The sequence below is a fragment of the Bombus vosnesenskii genome, unplaced genomic scaffold, assembly GCF_011952255.1.
Source record: "Bombus vosnesenskii isolate JDL3184/JDL3185 unplaced genomic scaffold, Bvos_JDL3184-5_v1.1 scf7180000014535, whole genome shotgun sequence".
Lineage (NCBI taxonomy): Eukaryota > Metazoa > Arthropoda > Insecta > Hymenoptera > Apidae > Bombus > Bombus vosnesenskii.
Genome location: NW_022883506.1, coordinates 815300 through 829973, shown reverse-complemented (window position 1 = coordinate 829973; position 14674 = coordinate 815300). Strand labels below are relative to the sequence as shown.

Sequence of the window (14674 nt, the reverse complement as noted above, 5' to 3'; positions counted from 1 at the left end):
ACTTTAACGTCTAAATAGGATTTCTAGAACAATATCATATTCAAAATAAACAGTAGGAGAAGATGCCGTGCTTCGAATCTTATATTTCAAGCCATTGCATTAAATTTAGATATATCGTTGCCTTCTACCCTGTCTAGAGAGTCGATATTTTTAAATATATGGCATAGTTGACCCATAAAATGTATCGCAAGTTTCATTATAATAGAGGGATATAAACAGAAAGTAGAAGACAACTAAAAATAGTAAAAAGAAGAATTAAATGAACCACATTCCGATCACTGAGAGAATTAAGTTAGACCATCTGACAGCACAACGCCTGACCGGTGTTAGACCAACATCGACATATTCACAAGTATCGTCCATGTAACGGTACAGTACTAATACAACAACGTTCAGCTGTCCACGCATCGGCAGCGCGTGAGTCCACAATATTCCCCACATTAATAAAAATCTTGAAATTTACAATCCAAGAATTGACTATAATAGCATTGTTACTTGATAAGCAAGAAGATGACAGAAAACGGAAGTTAGTAGAAAAGTTTGAAATTAAGAAAAGACGAAGGTAAATTTCATGTACTATATAAAAAAAGTTAATTAGAGATGGACAAAAGTTCCATCAGTATTTTCGAATGTCAACTACCCGATATCAGATATTTTTAAAAAGTGTAGAAAATTTTATACACGAACGAAATACAAAATTTAGAGAAGCAATAACGCCCATTGAAAAACTGACAGTATATTCAAGGTAAATGCAAGACTATAAAATTTTATTTATAGTATACAAATTTTATAGATTTTAAAATAGAAATATTACTTTCTTTATCTTTTTCTACTCGGTGTTTATCTATCTCTTCTAATTCAATATGTAATACTGTTAAAACAATTTGTTTCTTTGTTATTGCTCTAATTCGAGATGATAGCTTTTTTACAGTTGCTGCTATACTTAAAAAATGTATCTATTTCATCTAAACCACTATTTTTCCCCTTTTTCCTTCTAGTAGATATTGCATTAAAATTGCTGATGTCGAATCTGAATTATTTTTTTTATGTTTTATTTTATCAATTTTGTTTGATCCATCCTATTCGTCACCAACGCAGTATCAGCAGTGAATTCTCAGTTGTCAACGTGCGAGCAGCATACAAATGGCATACGATCGTTACATGACCAGCAAAACATCCATGTTACTATCGATAAGGAGAAGCGTCGATACTGTGCTGTTGTCGTTAGGCGAACGCACTTCTATTAAAATACATATGTTAAATAATGTGAATATGTCGATATTGAGTTTCATGCCGTTCAGCCATTATGATATTAGACGGGCTATGTACTTTAAAGCGAAAGTTCAAGTAAAGTTTTAATGTCGAATATTAAACATCGGATGCGCAGCTAAGTTGCACAGGTTTCTGAGAGTGTAATTTGGCAGCTATATAAAGCAGAGGTAATCAAAATAAAATTTTGGAAAAAAAGAGAATAAGAGATACGTTTGTAGCGAAACCTTAATTTCGTCCGAGTGGAGTGTGAATGCATACGCAAAAATAACTTTGCTAGATAAAAAGAAAAAGAAAAAGGAACGAAAGGAGGAGGAAATAAAACAAGCGTAAATATAGCGTCGGTATATACCAGAGAGAAATTCTCAGCGTGTTCCTGGAAATTGCTTTCTAATTGGCGAGATTTTTAAAAGTCACACAATAGCTCAGAGAGTTTTTGCCCTCTGGATACGAATATTACTTACTAATTGGCCGCTTTCACGAAACAAAGGGGTATAAAGGTATTATTCCTTGGGGTTGGCAAACACCACACCAACCTGTTCGTAATTATTCAGACTTAGTTGTCTAAATTCTTCCCTTGATTATTCTGTCGTGTTTTCATTTGGTTCCGTCTCACGCTTATAATTCGGAGTATCTTTTCATGCAATAAAGTTCAATTTTGCCTTTTATTGTTTTCCCTTTGCATTATCCTCTCTTTCAGTGACGATTATATGCGAAGTATAATGCTTAGGAAACGACAACGCATAAAGAATATTAATATCCATATTATCAATTTTTTAATAGACTATCCGCAACGTCATTCTTACGAAGAAATTGTAATTGACGTGTCGGATTACTATAACAAATTTCCATTCGTTAAAAAATTCCAAGTTAGTACATATAAAATATATATTTATAAAATTTATTAAATTCTTAATTGAAAATCACAAATAGAGAAAAAGAAGAAGAATGATAACGGAAACAATAATATCTTTTCGTACTTTACTACTCCGACAAGACCTTTCGTCTATCTTCCGCGGTCTTGTCCTTCACGAGGAGATCGATCTTCCTTCTTGAAACATCGGCCACAAAGAGATACCGAGACTCGAAAGGAATTCGAATTCATTCCGTTTGTGGTAGAGGGAGTAAAATAACCTTGCCGGAACCCATGGGAGTCCCAAAAGGGGTGCTCGTTTCCCCGCGAACGTTGAACGAGGACAGGTCGAACAGGTTTCAAACGAGTAGAATGAAGGCAGACGTAAGAACAACACCGACACATACGATGGTAAATACATCTAAGGAAAAAGACTGTAAAATGGAAGGAAACGAAAGAAGGAAAAGCGATAGAAAATAAAGGAAATCAACGAAGAGAAAGAAAGAAGGAAATGCAAAAAAGGAGGGAAGAACGAAGGGAGAAAAGGTCGGCTCGATGGACAAAGGGGGCCGAAATTAAGTGGTAGAAGTCAGAGATATGTCAGACGAGTTTTATTAAGCGGCATAAAAAAGAGATTTGTAATCTAACTGAGAGGGAGAGTTTGCTACTACCGTAGCCAAGGGTGAAATTCTGGTTGCAGGATCTGCCTTTGGTGGGGATACTGTATGGGGTGAACACCAGGAGAGACGTAGTGGAGGAGAAGACGAACGAAGAGCAGGAGGTCGTAGAGATATGAATTTATTATTAAGGACCGCCTAAGGGACAAAGTACCCCTGTTTCTTGATAAGCAACCATCCCGTCCGTTCCACCCCATCCCCTCCCCCGTTCCTTTCTCTTGAGTTCGCATCCCTTCCTACGAGCTGCGATCTCTCACTTTTTCTGACGCGCAACTTCTCCTTTTCCATCGTTCGCAGGAAAAGCCGGAGCACGGCTAATTTATTCCATAGTCGAGTCAAACTGCTATTTGTGAGGGTGGAGGAAGCATAGTGGAGGAAGGACGAAGGAAGGGAGGGCCGCTGCAGGCTGCTGCAACGAACAAAACTTGCGGCCGTGTTGCGGATAGCAACAATATCGTATTCATTCGGCTGTCGGCTTCTTCTTCCTCTTTCTTCTTTCGTGTTTTCTCTTTCTCTTTTCCTTCGACTTCGTTCTCACCGCCGTACCGCACCGTCTGCTTTCCCTTCAAACTCCAAGCTTCGTATACATAATGCAACGCTTCTTCCTCTTTGGCCTCCGACTGAGACGGGGATTTAATTGTCGGTCGTTAGACAGCCTTCCCATAGGCATTTATAGCGTTGATTCCATTCCCTGCCTTATCACCAACCATCTCACCTCCTTATTAATTGCATGAAGCTACGCTTCGGCCTTGAAACGTCTCTGAGATTAGTCCAGGCGTTAACTCTGAATTTTTTAATTCCTCCAACTCGCGAAACTTCCGACGCGTCTATTTGTTCGAAGAAGAAGGCAGAGGCTCTACTTAGTAGGTAGTTTTCGAATGGTTTCCTGACTTTAAATGTGAATATTTTCATTTCTGTTAAGAACAACTTTTTAATCAATTATGCATGGCTGAGTGTCGTATTTGAGAAATCAGAGAAATTAACTTTGAGCTTTGAATCTTGCAATTCTTTCAGATTTGCGAGGAAGAAATATTTGTGAATTTTTATTTGGGATAAAGAATGTTCCGTAACTTTGATTAGCAATGGTTCAAATTTGTTTTTTATATTTCACGCAGCTGCTTGTTTTAACATATATTACGTATATTTGCAGTTTTAATCTCACATGTGACATTAAATCTTCCTCTTCGACCAACGTTCCGACTATTAACATTTTTTGCACCGCACCTATTTACCCAACGTCAAATTAGCCGTTTCTTTAGTAAATTATAAAAGCAAATTACAACACTGATAAAATATTCGCGAAAATTTTTGCCCGTGCATCATCATGATGCACGAGGACGAAAAATGTTTTGTCGCGAAAAATGATAAAAAATCGTTATCGATGTTTGTTTTGAAAATGCAAAGCACTTGCTAAATACTTTATATTGGTACTTGAAAATAATGCAATACTTTAATATGGCAGTATTACTACTGGTACAGGAATAGGTATTGTTCTAGTTATGGGCTGTTATTTCGAGTAAGGTGAATATCAAATGGCGTATCGAATCGAAATCAATATTCATCGTCAAGAAGTATTTCGTTTGATGTATTTCTGCGATGAACACCATTATAGATGTATCTGATAGGTACAGTAACTATTAATTACCCGTATTAATTATGCTAATCCTAACACGCTATCGTAGAACGTGTATTGCATCACCGTACGCCGTACAGATCGTATATTAATTGGTGTTATATTAGGATGAAAAATTAATGTTCTAAACTATCGTAAAATTCATTAATTTTTCCTTATTTTATCAGACTCTAGATACGCGTGAATAAAAAAAAGTTACTTATTTATATTTGCTTATATTCTGCAAAATACTTATATTACTGTATATTATATTATACGTGCTATATAAAACATATTAAAATATCTTAAACTCTTGGAAGAAATTTAATGTCACGTAGTGAAATCATAATTCTCTAATAATTATTCCAATGAATGTAAATGAACATTATTTTGTAATATAATCTGCAAGGTACAACAGTTTGATTCCGCAAGAAACTCCATTTTGTAATATAATCTGTCGATACCTAACAGCAAGATCAGGTTCAATATTTATTCACAAATTTGAATACTGCTATGAGTTCGAACAATCATCGTCGTTTCTCCGCTCGAATAACGTGATTTATACAGGCCGTTCACCTCAACCATCGCCATAATGTTTCGCATTTCAAACAAAAATTCTACGGAAATATTCATTAATCCTTATTCATTAATCCTCGAGCTATTAAGATGATTGAAATAGTCAAACAATTCCTACTACCGGTTTCAGGATAAAACAATCGCGAAGATCATCGTTCTCCCAACGATTTCTTAATTCGCCTAAGGGGTTGGAGAGCTAATTTCATTTCAGCTAGTAATCTGTCCATCATAATTTTCACGTTAAACTACTTTCTGTGTAAACGGAATGCTACTCGGCGCCTGTGGAATTGGTCGCTTGAGTTGTCATTCCGAGACAAACTTGGAGAAAACTTACCGCTTCCAATCATCTAGTTGATTAACATCCAATCCTGTGACAAGAGAACAGGTAACATTAATTTTATGCGGTAATTCTGGCAAGGTATTTCCACAAATATCTGCTCAAATTATTTCTGCGTCAAATATTATACAAGGTAGTTGGTAACTGGTGGTACAAGCGGAAATGGGGTGATTCTACGCGAAAAAAGAAGTCGAAAAAGTAGAATAAAAATTTTCCGTTTGAGGCTTTGTTTTCGAGAAAATCGACTTTGAATTTTCGCTCGGTACGCGTGCGGTACGTTGTAACGGATCTCACTGTAGATCGTTGTCTCGATGGAAAAATTTAAAAAAAAGAAAAAAAAATTAAAAAAAAATTTTTATTCTACATTTTCGACTTCTTCTTTAGCGTAGAATCACCCCCTTTCCGCTTGTACCACCAGTTACCAACCACCCTGTATATATAATATATATATGTCGGGTTCACATTATGAGTAGGGTTAGGAGCGTGTAACGAATCTTCATTTGGATTAGACATTGTTGTTATGCAATAGAGAAGATATTTACTAATACAAATATGATTATTAGTACAAGTGTTGATATTGCAGAATTGACAAGTAACCGCGGTGATTAAACACTAATGACAATGGTCTTAGATTCGATAACGAATCCGTGGTCAACGGGATAACAAATGTACTTTCTTCCAAAGTCTAAGTCGGACTCGATTTACATGTCTACGGTACAAGTATTACTAAACTAGCTCTTTGTTAAAATGTAAAAATATTCACCGAGCATAAAGACGCTATGTAACTCGCTAATCAGACCTCACGAGAGAGAATTACTTTCCGTCACGATGATGCTGCAGAGGAAAACTATGATGGGGTGTGTCTAAGGACACGAGATCATCGGATTCATCGAGGAAAACCTTCGTTCGGAAAGTGAGGGAAATAGACGTTCCTGTTAATTGGTTAATTCCTATGTTGGTGGTTAAAGAAGGATGCTAACCGCCTTTGAGAGAAAGTTGTTAGGAGGAAGCGTCCTTCGTGAAAAAAATAGATTTCCCCTATTTTCCTGCCTGTTTGAAGGATTTTAGTTAACTAAATCTTAAGATTTGTAACGGGTCCTCAGGCTAGTTGAACATGTACTGTGGAGATGCGTCTACATCTGATAATCATCTTACCCGAAGAATAGGATCTGCGTGTGGCGATCCACAGGACAGAAACCGTTGGAATTATTACTTTCGAGTGCCGCTACAACTATTTCTTTTTAAGTAGAGCTATACCATTACTCCATACTTTTGTTAGGCAAAGCGTTCATCCCTTGACCGCGGCTACGTTCGGCGACTGGTTGTCGCCTCGAGCCCAAGCCCATTATCACAAATCTCGAACAAATACAATCGGATTGAATGAACTGCTTAATTACGGCTATGGTAGAATCTAGATTAAAGTGTTAAGAGGTTTTCCCAAAATTCCAAAGGGAATTCCAAAGGAATTCGGTGTCCTTTCATCTCCGACGTATATAATATTATAATATATAATATATATATTAATATATAATATATTATAAATTTATAAAAAGAAATTACAAAAATTATAATTCGGATAGAGAATACGTTTCGTAGCAGACAAAGCTATCGATCACTGGCAACCACAAGATTTTATTAAAAACAAAAAAAGAAAGAGCAGGATCCTTATCTACTTAATGCATTTATCCCAACTACTAAAGGTAAAAAGGAGAAAAGGAAAAGAAGAATACAAGAAAAAGGAGAGAAAACGGAAAACGAGAAAATCTGCAGGAAGAAGAAAATTCGTTTAAGAGAGGAAAATCGTTCAACGTAGAGTTAATACGTCGCGATCAATTATTCGGTAAGCCTCGCGCGGTCGGTCTCGATTAATTGAAGAAAAACACGAAACGGTTATCGGGCGTTTAAAAATTTAGCGGAAATTTCTCTGAGATTTTCATTTCGGTCCGAGGGTCCCGCTAATGAATTCTTTATCGTGATACGCGGGCAAACAGCTTCCCCGAAGGCTCTTTTACGCAGCGATATCGAACCGTTCGCGGCTTTAATTACGAATTGATCACGGTCTTTCGTTAACTTGCCAGACGACAACCTCACTGACGAAGACGACAATTGCAACACGTCTTTTGTGCTACCTCTGCGGACGTGTAAGAATTTGTACTGGCTTCTCGCGTGCTTGAAACTTGCGCGACTAATTTCCAAACTTTTAACTTGATCTGTAGATTTCGATTCGATAAATTATTTAGGAAAATCATATTCGCACTCGGGCGCTGTTTCTCGTTTGTTATTTATGCGGAAAATACAAATTTCGTGGTTGGAATTCGCATAATGATGAAAAAAAGGTAATTAAATCTTATCTCCTAAAAATTGTAAATAGGCATTAATCGTCGGCTACCAAAGCCGCATAGATTTTAACCCATATTGTAAATAAACCAATAGCAAAATACTGACATTCGCGGACGACACAGCTGTACTAGTCAGACACACTAACCCAGAAACAGCAGTCAAATTACTATAAGAACATGTCACAAAAATAGAAAAGTGGCTGCCAGATAAACAAATAAACTCAAACCCCGATAAATGTAACCATATTACATTCACACGAAAACAGATACCACCAAACATCCTACTGAACGGCACGCACATACCGCAAACAAGGTAAGTCAAATACCAGGACTCCACTTAGAAACACAACTCACATGAAAACAGCATACTAAATCAATAATAGACAAAATACAGACAACAAGGAGACAAATGTATTGGCTAACAAGTCGAAAATTAAACATAGAAAATAAATTAAAAATATACAAAACGATTATGAAACCAATCTGGACGTACGGAATACCACTATGGGGGATAATAGCAATGAGCCATATAAACAAAATAGAGATAGTACAAGCTAAAATTCTTAGAACAATAGTAAACGCCCCATGGTACGTTAGAAACGAGGACATACGGAAGGACATGGGAATACCAATGGTCAAAGAGAAAATTAGCAGATACGCAGGAAAATACAAAAAAGAATAGGAAAACACCCAAACCGGCTAGCTGCGGAAACGATCAACACCTCAAACATGGATAGAAGACTGAAAAGGAAACACCCAGCAGACTTCACAAAGGACACAACCTAACAAACACGAAGATGGTATCCCGCTGGGGGTAGCCACCCACACGATAATCAAACAGCCAAAAAATTCTACCAAATGTCCAAACTGGACAAATTGTGAATGTAAACAACTAAATAAAAAAAAAAAAGAAACCTCCAACATGGATAAAAAACTGAAAAGGAAACACCCAGCAGACTTCACAAAGGACACAACCTAACAAACACGAAAATGGTATCCCGCTGGATGTAGCCACTCACATGATAATCAAACAGCTAAAAAATTCTGCCAAATGTCCAAACTGGACAAATTGTGAATGTAAAGAATTAAATAAAAAAAAAATATTGTAAATAATGCGTATCGGATTTGTAATCTGAGAAACATGCGAGCTTCTTCTTTTTCTCTCGATATTTTACTCTTCGACAATTTGCAATAAGAAGACTTTATCTTCAGAGAGGAAAAGAATTTGTGTGCGTCCATTAGTATCTATTGAACTATCGACAAAAAAAGAGATATTTTAAAGAGCTCAATGTGAAAAGAAGCATTCGCGATGATTGAAGAAACAGGACAGCCAGGGAATCAAAGTTGTGCTTTCGATAGTCTTGCAAATGAAGATGATTTTGATATACAGTTATCACCCGATGAAAGTACTACATCATGCTGTAGCAATGTTGAGGCTGAGTTACAAGACATACAAAACGATGTGTTTTCTATAAAATCAACGATTTTGACGAACAAATTGAAATGATGAAAATTCATGTAAGAGATCGAATTATAACTAGATACACGTGGAAATATATTGCTCTCAACAAAAATTAAATGCAAATTACATCGCGTAATGGCGAATTAACTACCAAAAGAGAAAATATTACATCGATAGAAGCTTCCATCTTTTTATCAATGATGAAATTATTGATATAATTGTCAAATATACAAATTAGAAAGCAGAAGTTTATAGTACGATATCAAATAAGAAATGGAAACCTATAGACCGCACCGAAATCAATACATTTTTTGGAGTTTTATTGACTATAGTTAAATTCGGGAAATTTGGAGAAAATTCGCATCATTTATGGAGTCATTTTTATGTCAAATTTACATGGCTGCAATGTCGCGAGATCGGTTCAGAGAAATTGTACGCTTTATGCGTTTTGATGATATGAATATTCGAAAAGAAAGAAAAGCTACGGACAAGTTAGCACCGCTTAGAGCCATAACAGACATTTTTGTGGCAAATTGTTTGACGTAAGAAATGTCGGCACGATTGATAAACAATTAGTAAATTTCTACGAAAGATGTCCATTCAAAGTGTACATGCGTAGTTGAGTTATGGATATTGTGTAATGCGAAAACATTTGTGCAACTTAGATGTTTAGGAAAAAGTGATGAAAAGGAAACGAAAGTTCTGCAGAAAAGAATCAAGCACAACGTATTGTAAGATATTTGTCCGATTTCTGGAAACAATCAGCAGCCGACCAATTGCAAACGACAATTTCTTCACAGATATTACTCTAACAGAAGAATTGTTACAAAAAAAATTTTTTCTTGTTGGTACGGTGCGTAAAAATAGAAAAGATTTACTAAAATAATTTACTTGCATGTATTCAACGCAGCAGTATTCATCTAAATTTGTATTTGCACAGAATCTTACATTTGTATCACATATTCCTGAATCCAGAAAATCTGTCGTTCTTCTTTTCACATTACATAATGATCTCAGCTTTTCTGAACTAGAAAGTTGTTATAAACCAGAAATTATTTCATTTTATAAGGCAACAAAAAGTGATAGATTAGACGCATTAGACAAGATAATTAACGAATATTCGTATCGAAGATGTATACGTTGACCATTGTGATTATTTATGAATTTTACCGACCTGGCGGCATATAAGGCATTCGTTTTATGATTGATCAAATATCCTTCGTGGAAAAGTCCTATATCAATAAAAAAAATAAGAAGAATATTTTTGGAAATATTAGGATGTGAATTGTATGGCGATAATATAGAATGGCATATTACAGCATTGGAAAATCGGCAGATAGCATTTCATAAACACGTTATAAATTCAATCGAAGCAACTGTAAGAGGAATAACTCTCAGATGAAAATGTTGCTGCAAGTTGTTCCAGGAAACGATGTAGGTGTTACATCTGTGTAAAAAAAGGAAATACATATAGTATAGCACATGTTCACGATATACATGTAAATTACATGCAATAAACATATCAAAAATGCTATTACCAACCAGTTTAAATTACCAACCAGTCACAAAGAACTAAAAAGAACTAAGTCGAGATTTAATCGACAAAGCGCTCAATATACGCGATGATTTTGCATACACGAGAGCGTCGCAAAACTTCTTCAATCGAGTGGTAATAGCGCGATTACCCTCCGAGCAATATCAGCGAAGGTCCCGTGGAAAGTTCTCTCTTATTGTCACTGGAGAGAAGACGCCGTAATTTAATGTCACTATTGCTTTCTTCCGGAAGACAGATACGAAGTTCTTCCATTCTCTGGTGGTCGACGAGTACGGCAATCTGAGACCGACAGCCGCGACACAAAGGGGTTGGAACGCCACCAAGAAGATCACCGAAAGAAAAGTGACGGGGACAGAGGATGCATAAACGGCTTTTTAATTTAGCTAAAATATTGTCGAGCGTTCTGCTTTCGAATGCGTAACCTCTTGGGAACTGCGATTCGACGTCGCGACGTAATTAAAGATCGGAGAAGGGAGAAGCTCGTAATAACGAGAGCTTCTCATGAACTCGACACTGTATCATCGTTGTATCTTTCCACCGACGAACTCGTCTATACTTTTTAATCCGTTCCTCTTTCGTTAAAATCACTGCATGAGTATTTTTCATCCACCTTGTCACCGCTTCTACTCTTTTGCCATGTAGAGCTTCGGCTTCCTCGCAAATGAATCAATTAAGAATAATAAGGGAGATTACGCGGCAAATTAATTACTCGCTTTCGTACCCTTCCTATTCGGTGATCGAAGAGCTTCAAGGTTTTCGAGGGGAATCGTTTATAGAGACCAGTTTCCCATTAATTGGGAAAGATATTGCTTCGTTTAAAACTCGCGCCTTTGCATTTAGCCAAACGTCCAGTCAATCTTTTGAGATATTCTCTAACTTTCCTCAAAATTAATAAATTGATTCCACTATACTTTTTGTCTTTAGGAATATTACGCAATGATACATTACACAGTACATTGTCTTCGGAAATAATTTAATCTTCTTATCTGATCTTCTTCTTATCTTATCTGAGATTTGTACTTCAAAATTTTAAGCTCGTAGAACACTGCACGTATAAAAAGCTTAAATAAAACAAAAACAAAAAAAAAAAATGTCCACGAAACTCGAAAACCAGTAACGAAATTGGTATATTCAGTTAGCTTCTCAATTTTCTAACATAATGTAATCATGGAGTTTTCGGTAAACTTTCCTTTCGAACAACTCAAAGCTTTATTTGAAAATTTTAATTCGGGCGCCTGCTTGATGAATTTTTCATCCTTCATTTACGGATTTCTTTTCTTTTTTCAATCAATCACCCGCGGGGACGAATATGGCCGTGTGCATAACGTATGGAAAAAGAAGAACAATTTCCCGTCCTCGAACTCACGATTGAATTTTTAATTTTCCGGTTTCCCGTCGCAGGATGCATTTCCTTCTTCCTTTATCTCCATTTTCCTTTTTTCCTTTTTTTAAACATTTTTCATATTCACCGGAACAACGAATTATTGCAGGACAGGGAACATGGACAGTTTGGAAATTTTAATTATCCTGAAATATGGGATATTCGTAGAGTATACGGGAATATATTTTTGAAGGGAAGATTAAAGACGACGAAGGACCGGGTGCACCTGTACTTTTCTTTCGCCGATTTTTGTCTCTTTAGCGTGCAAATTAGACCGACTATTTTTTTAAATAGGTCCACGCTTCCTCGCGGTTGAATTAATTGCGGCCCACGGACGTTGCTTCGTTAGTACCGTGGAAAGTAAATTCGTTAAATATCTCGTTCTCGCGGCAGCGTTGTTGCGCCACCGCAAAATACGTGAACATCGCTGATGTATTTTCTGCCGCAGCTTCGTGTAAAAATGTTGGATTAAGGTGTGCTCCACGGAAGGATACCGTAAAAACTTTACGTCGTAATTATTGATTTTTTAATTGTCCTTTCTTCTCTTTTTCGTTAAATACCTAATTATATGTATTCGAAATGTTTAATACCAACGTGAAAGTGGAGATATGAATTTTGCGAAAGACGAATAAATATTTTTAACAAGTGAGGAATATAATTCATATTTCATTTGTCAATATTACGATATGAAATTTACGTTAACAAGATCCTGATTTAATATCTTCGATAGATTTATCGTATTTTTGTCGATTCCACATTGTGCTAATTTATCTGCTTGTGTAATACTATAAATTCATTAATATTCACGATTGGTAGTTTACTATTCGCGATGGAGTTTTGGTTTCATTAATATTAAACAACGCCGCAAGTACATAATTATTAAGCGATGAATTAATTAAAGGTAGATTATTATGATCGTGATTATGTTATTTATTATGCTATTCGATAATTAACAGCATATTTTCTGTTAGAGCAATTTTACCCATCATTGTTAACTGATTTGCTCTATCAAGTACAGTTCGTTTAAAAATCAAACGAAATAAAACATTCAAAGTTGTATAGATTTGTTTGAGAAGTGAAACTCTGACTGACTTAATAGACCTTGTTAACCTAGACCTTGTCAAACTGTAAGAAAAAAAATGCTGTCATAAAAGTACAAGTCTGATAGGTTAGAATAAACAAGATGACAAAAGGAATACACTCGTCTGATCGGCTCGATAAAGATCAATCCAAACAAAACCCGAAGAGACTCGATGTATTGCCGGAGCAGCCGTTCCAGAAAGCGATTTCGATTTACAACCATCGAAGCCTGTGCATCGGTACAGCCGATAAAGCAGCACCGAAACGTACGTGGTCCGTAAATCCACTAGACTATCGCATCGTCTCGAATTCGAACGTCGAAGAGAAAATCGACGCGAGAACAAAAACCACCAAGAAACCAACGAAACAACGCAATATCAAAATTATGCGATAAATCGTAAATAATCTCTACCGCTTCACACGATGGAAAATCATTTAATAAAGAAAATAACAAAAAACAATACAGATAAAAGGAAAGAAAAGGGTACGGGATAAAACAATAGCCAAAGCAGGATGAAAAAGGAAAACGGAAGAAGGAGGATCGTTTCGGGACGCATTAATTTAAGAAACAGTTTCCGGTGTCCTATCGTAAGCTGCCCTGAGGAATTCGAACTGAAAGTCTGCGGGGGTTACTGGCCGCTTGAGGAACGACTTTTAGAATCGACTTTCCTACCGGAGAGACGAGAAGTTTGGCAATTTCCTGGGGCTAATCTGCCGGTCGGTCAGCATTGAGATGCTGCGGGGTTACAGGTCGAACAGTTGGAAACCAGCGGGGCCAGGGGGCACTGTCTGAAACGTGGTTGGACCCATGGACCAGCAACCACTCAAAGTGGACCCATGAATTATACAAGCGACTCTACGCTTTTCCGTTCTTATGTTTTCTTCTCTCTCTTCTTTCTTTGTACTTCTTTCTTCTTTTATCTTTCATACTTCTCTTTATTATCGTTCTCCTTCGATCTCACCTTCTCACGCTGCTTTTTTGTTTGTTCTACTTCTTCTTCCTTTTCGTCTCTTTCTATCTTTAATCCTGATAATCGTTGGTGTACCTTGCCCTTCATTCGCACCAGCTAGCATCGTCTCCGATTGTTAATGGTAGGAAAGACACCAGAGGGAATAGAATGAGGTCGAAGAAGTCTCCTGGGACATCGAGAAAGAGACGTGGTTGCGTGCCAGAAACGACTCGATCTCACCCGTCGTCGTTGTCGACGTCCGACGACCCCCTTCGTGATTGAGCGCTCGCACCAATAAACGTCGCGGTTGATCAGCTCCCGTGTTTGAGTGGCTTTTAATTAGACCGGATAGCTCCAGCTCTTCTGGCTTTAATGAGCTGCTCGATGCCTTGGCCGAGAGGGAGAGAAGATTTTTGTACGCCACGCGCGCACGCACCGTTCATTGCTTCCTTTTTCATCGTGCGACGTTCTTGTGTTTTGTTTAATTGTAAATGAGACCTGCTCCTACTTTTGTAGTCACGAGAGTTTATTTGTCTTTAAGGCAAAATCTTATAGTTACATATAATTTACATTAGTACATTAG

At 36.9% G+C, this 14674-nt stretch overlaps 1 protein-coding gene across 3 annotated transcripts in view; it reads left to right on the top strand.

Moving 5' to 3' along the window:
* LOC117240037 (lachesin-like) overlaps nt 1-14674 on the top strand; it is a 262392-nt gene that overhangs the window by 211339 nt on the left and 36379 nt on the right. The window contains exon 8 of one of the 3 annotated variants that reach the window (XM_033505888.1): nt 12171-12552. The exons of the other annotated variants lie outside the window; for them this stretch is intronic. Within the exon in view, the coding sequence (XP_033361779.1) occupies nt 12171-12202 (32 nt within the window). The 3' untranslated portion in view covers nt 12203-12552. Of the gene's footprint in view, nt 1-12170; nt 12553-14674 lie in introns of those variants that run through there. 3 annotated transcript variants of the gene reach the window in all.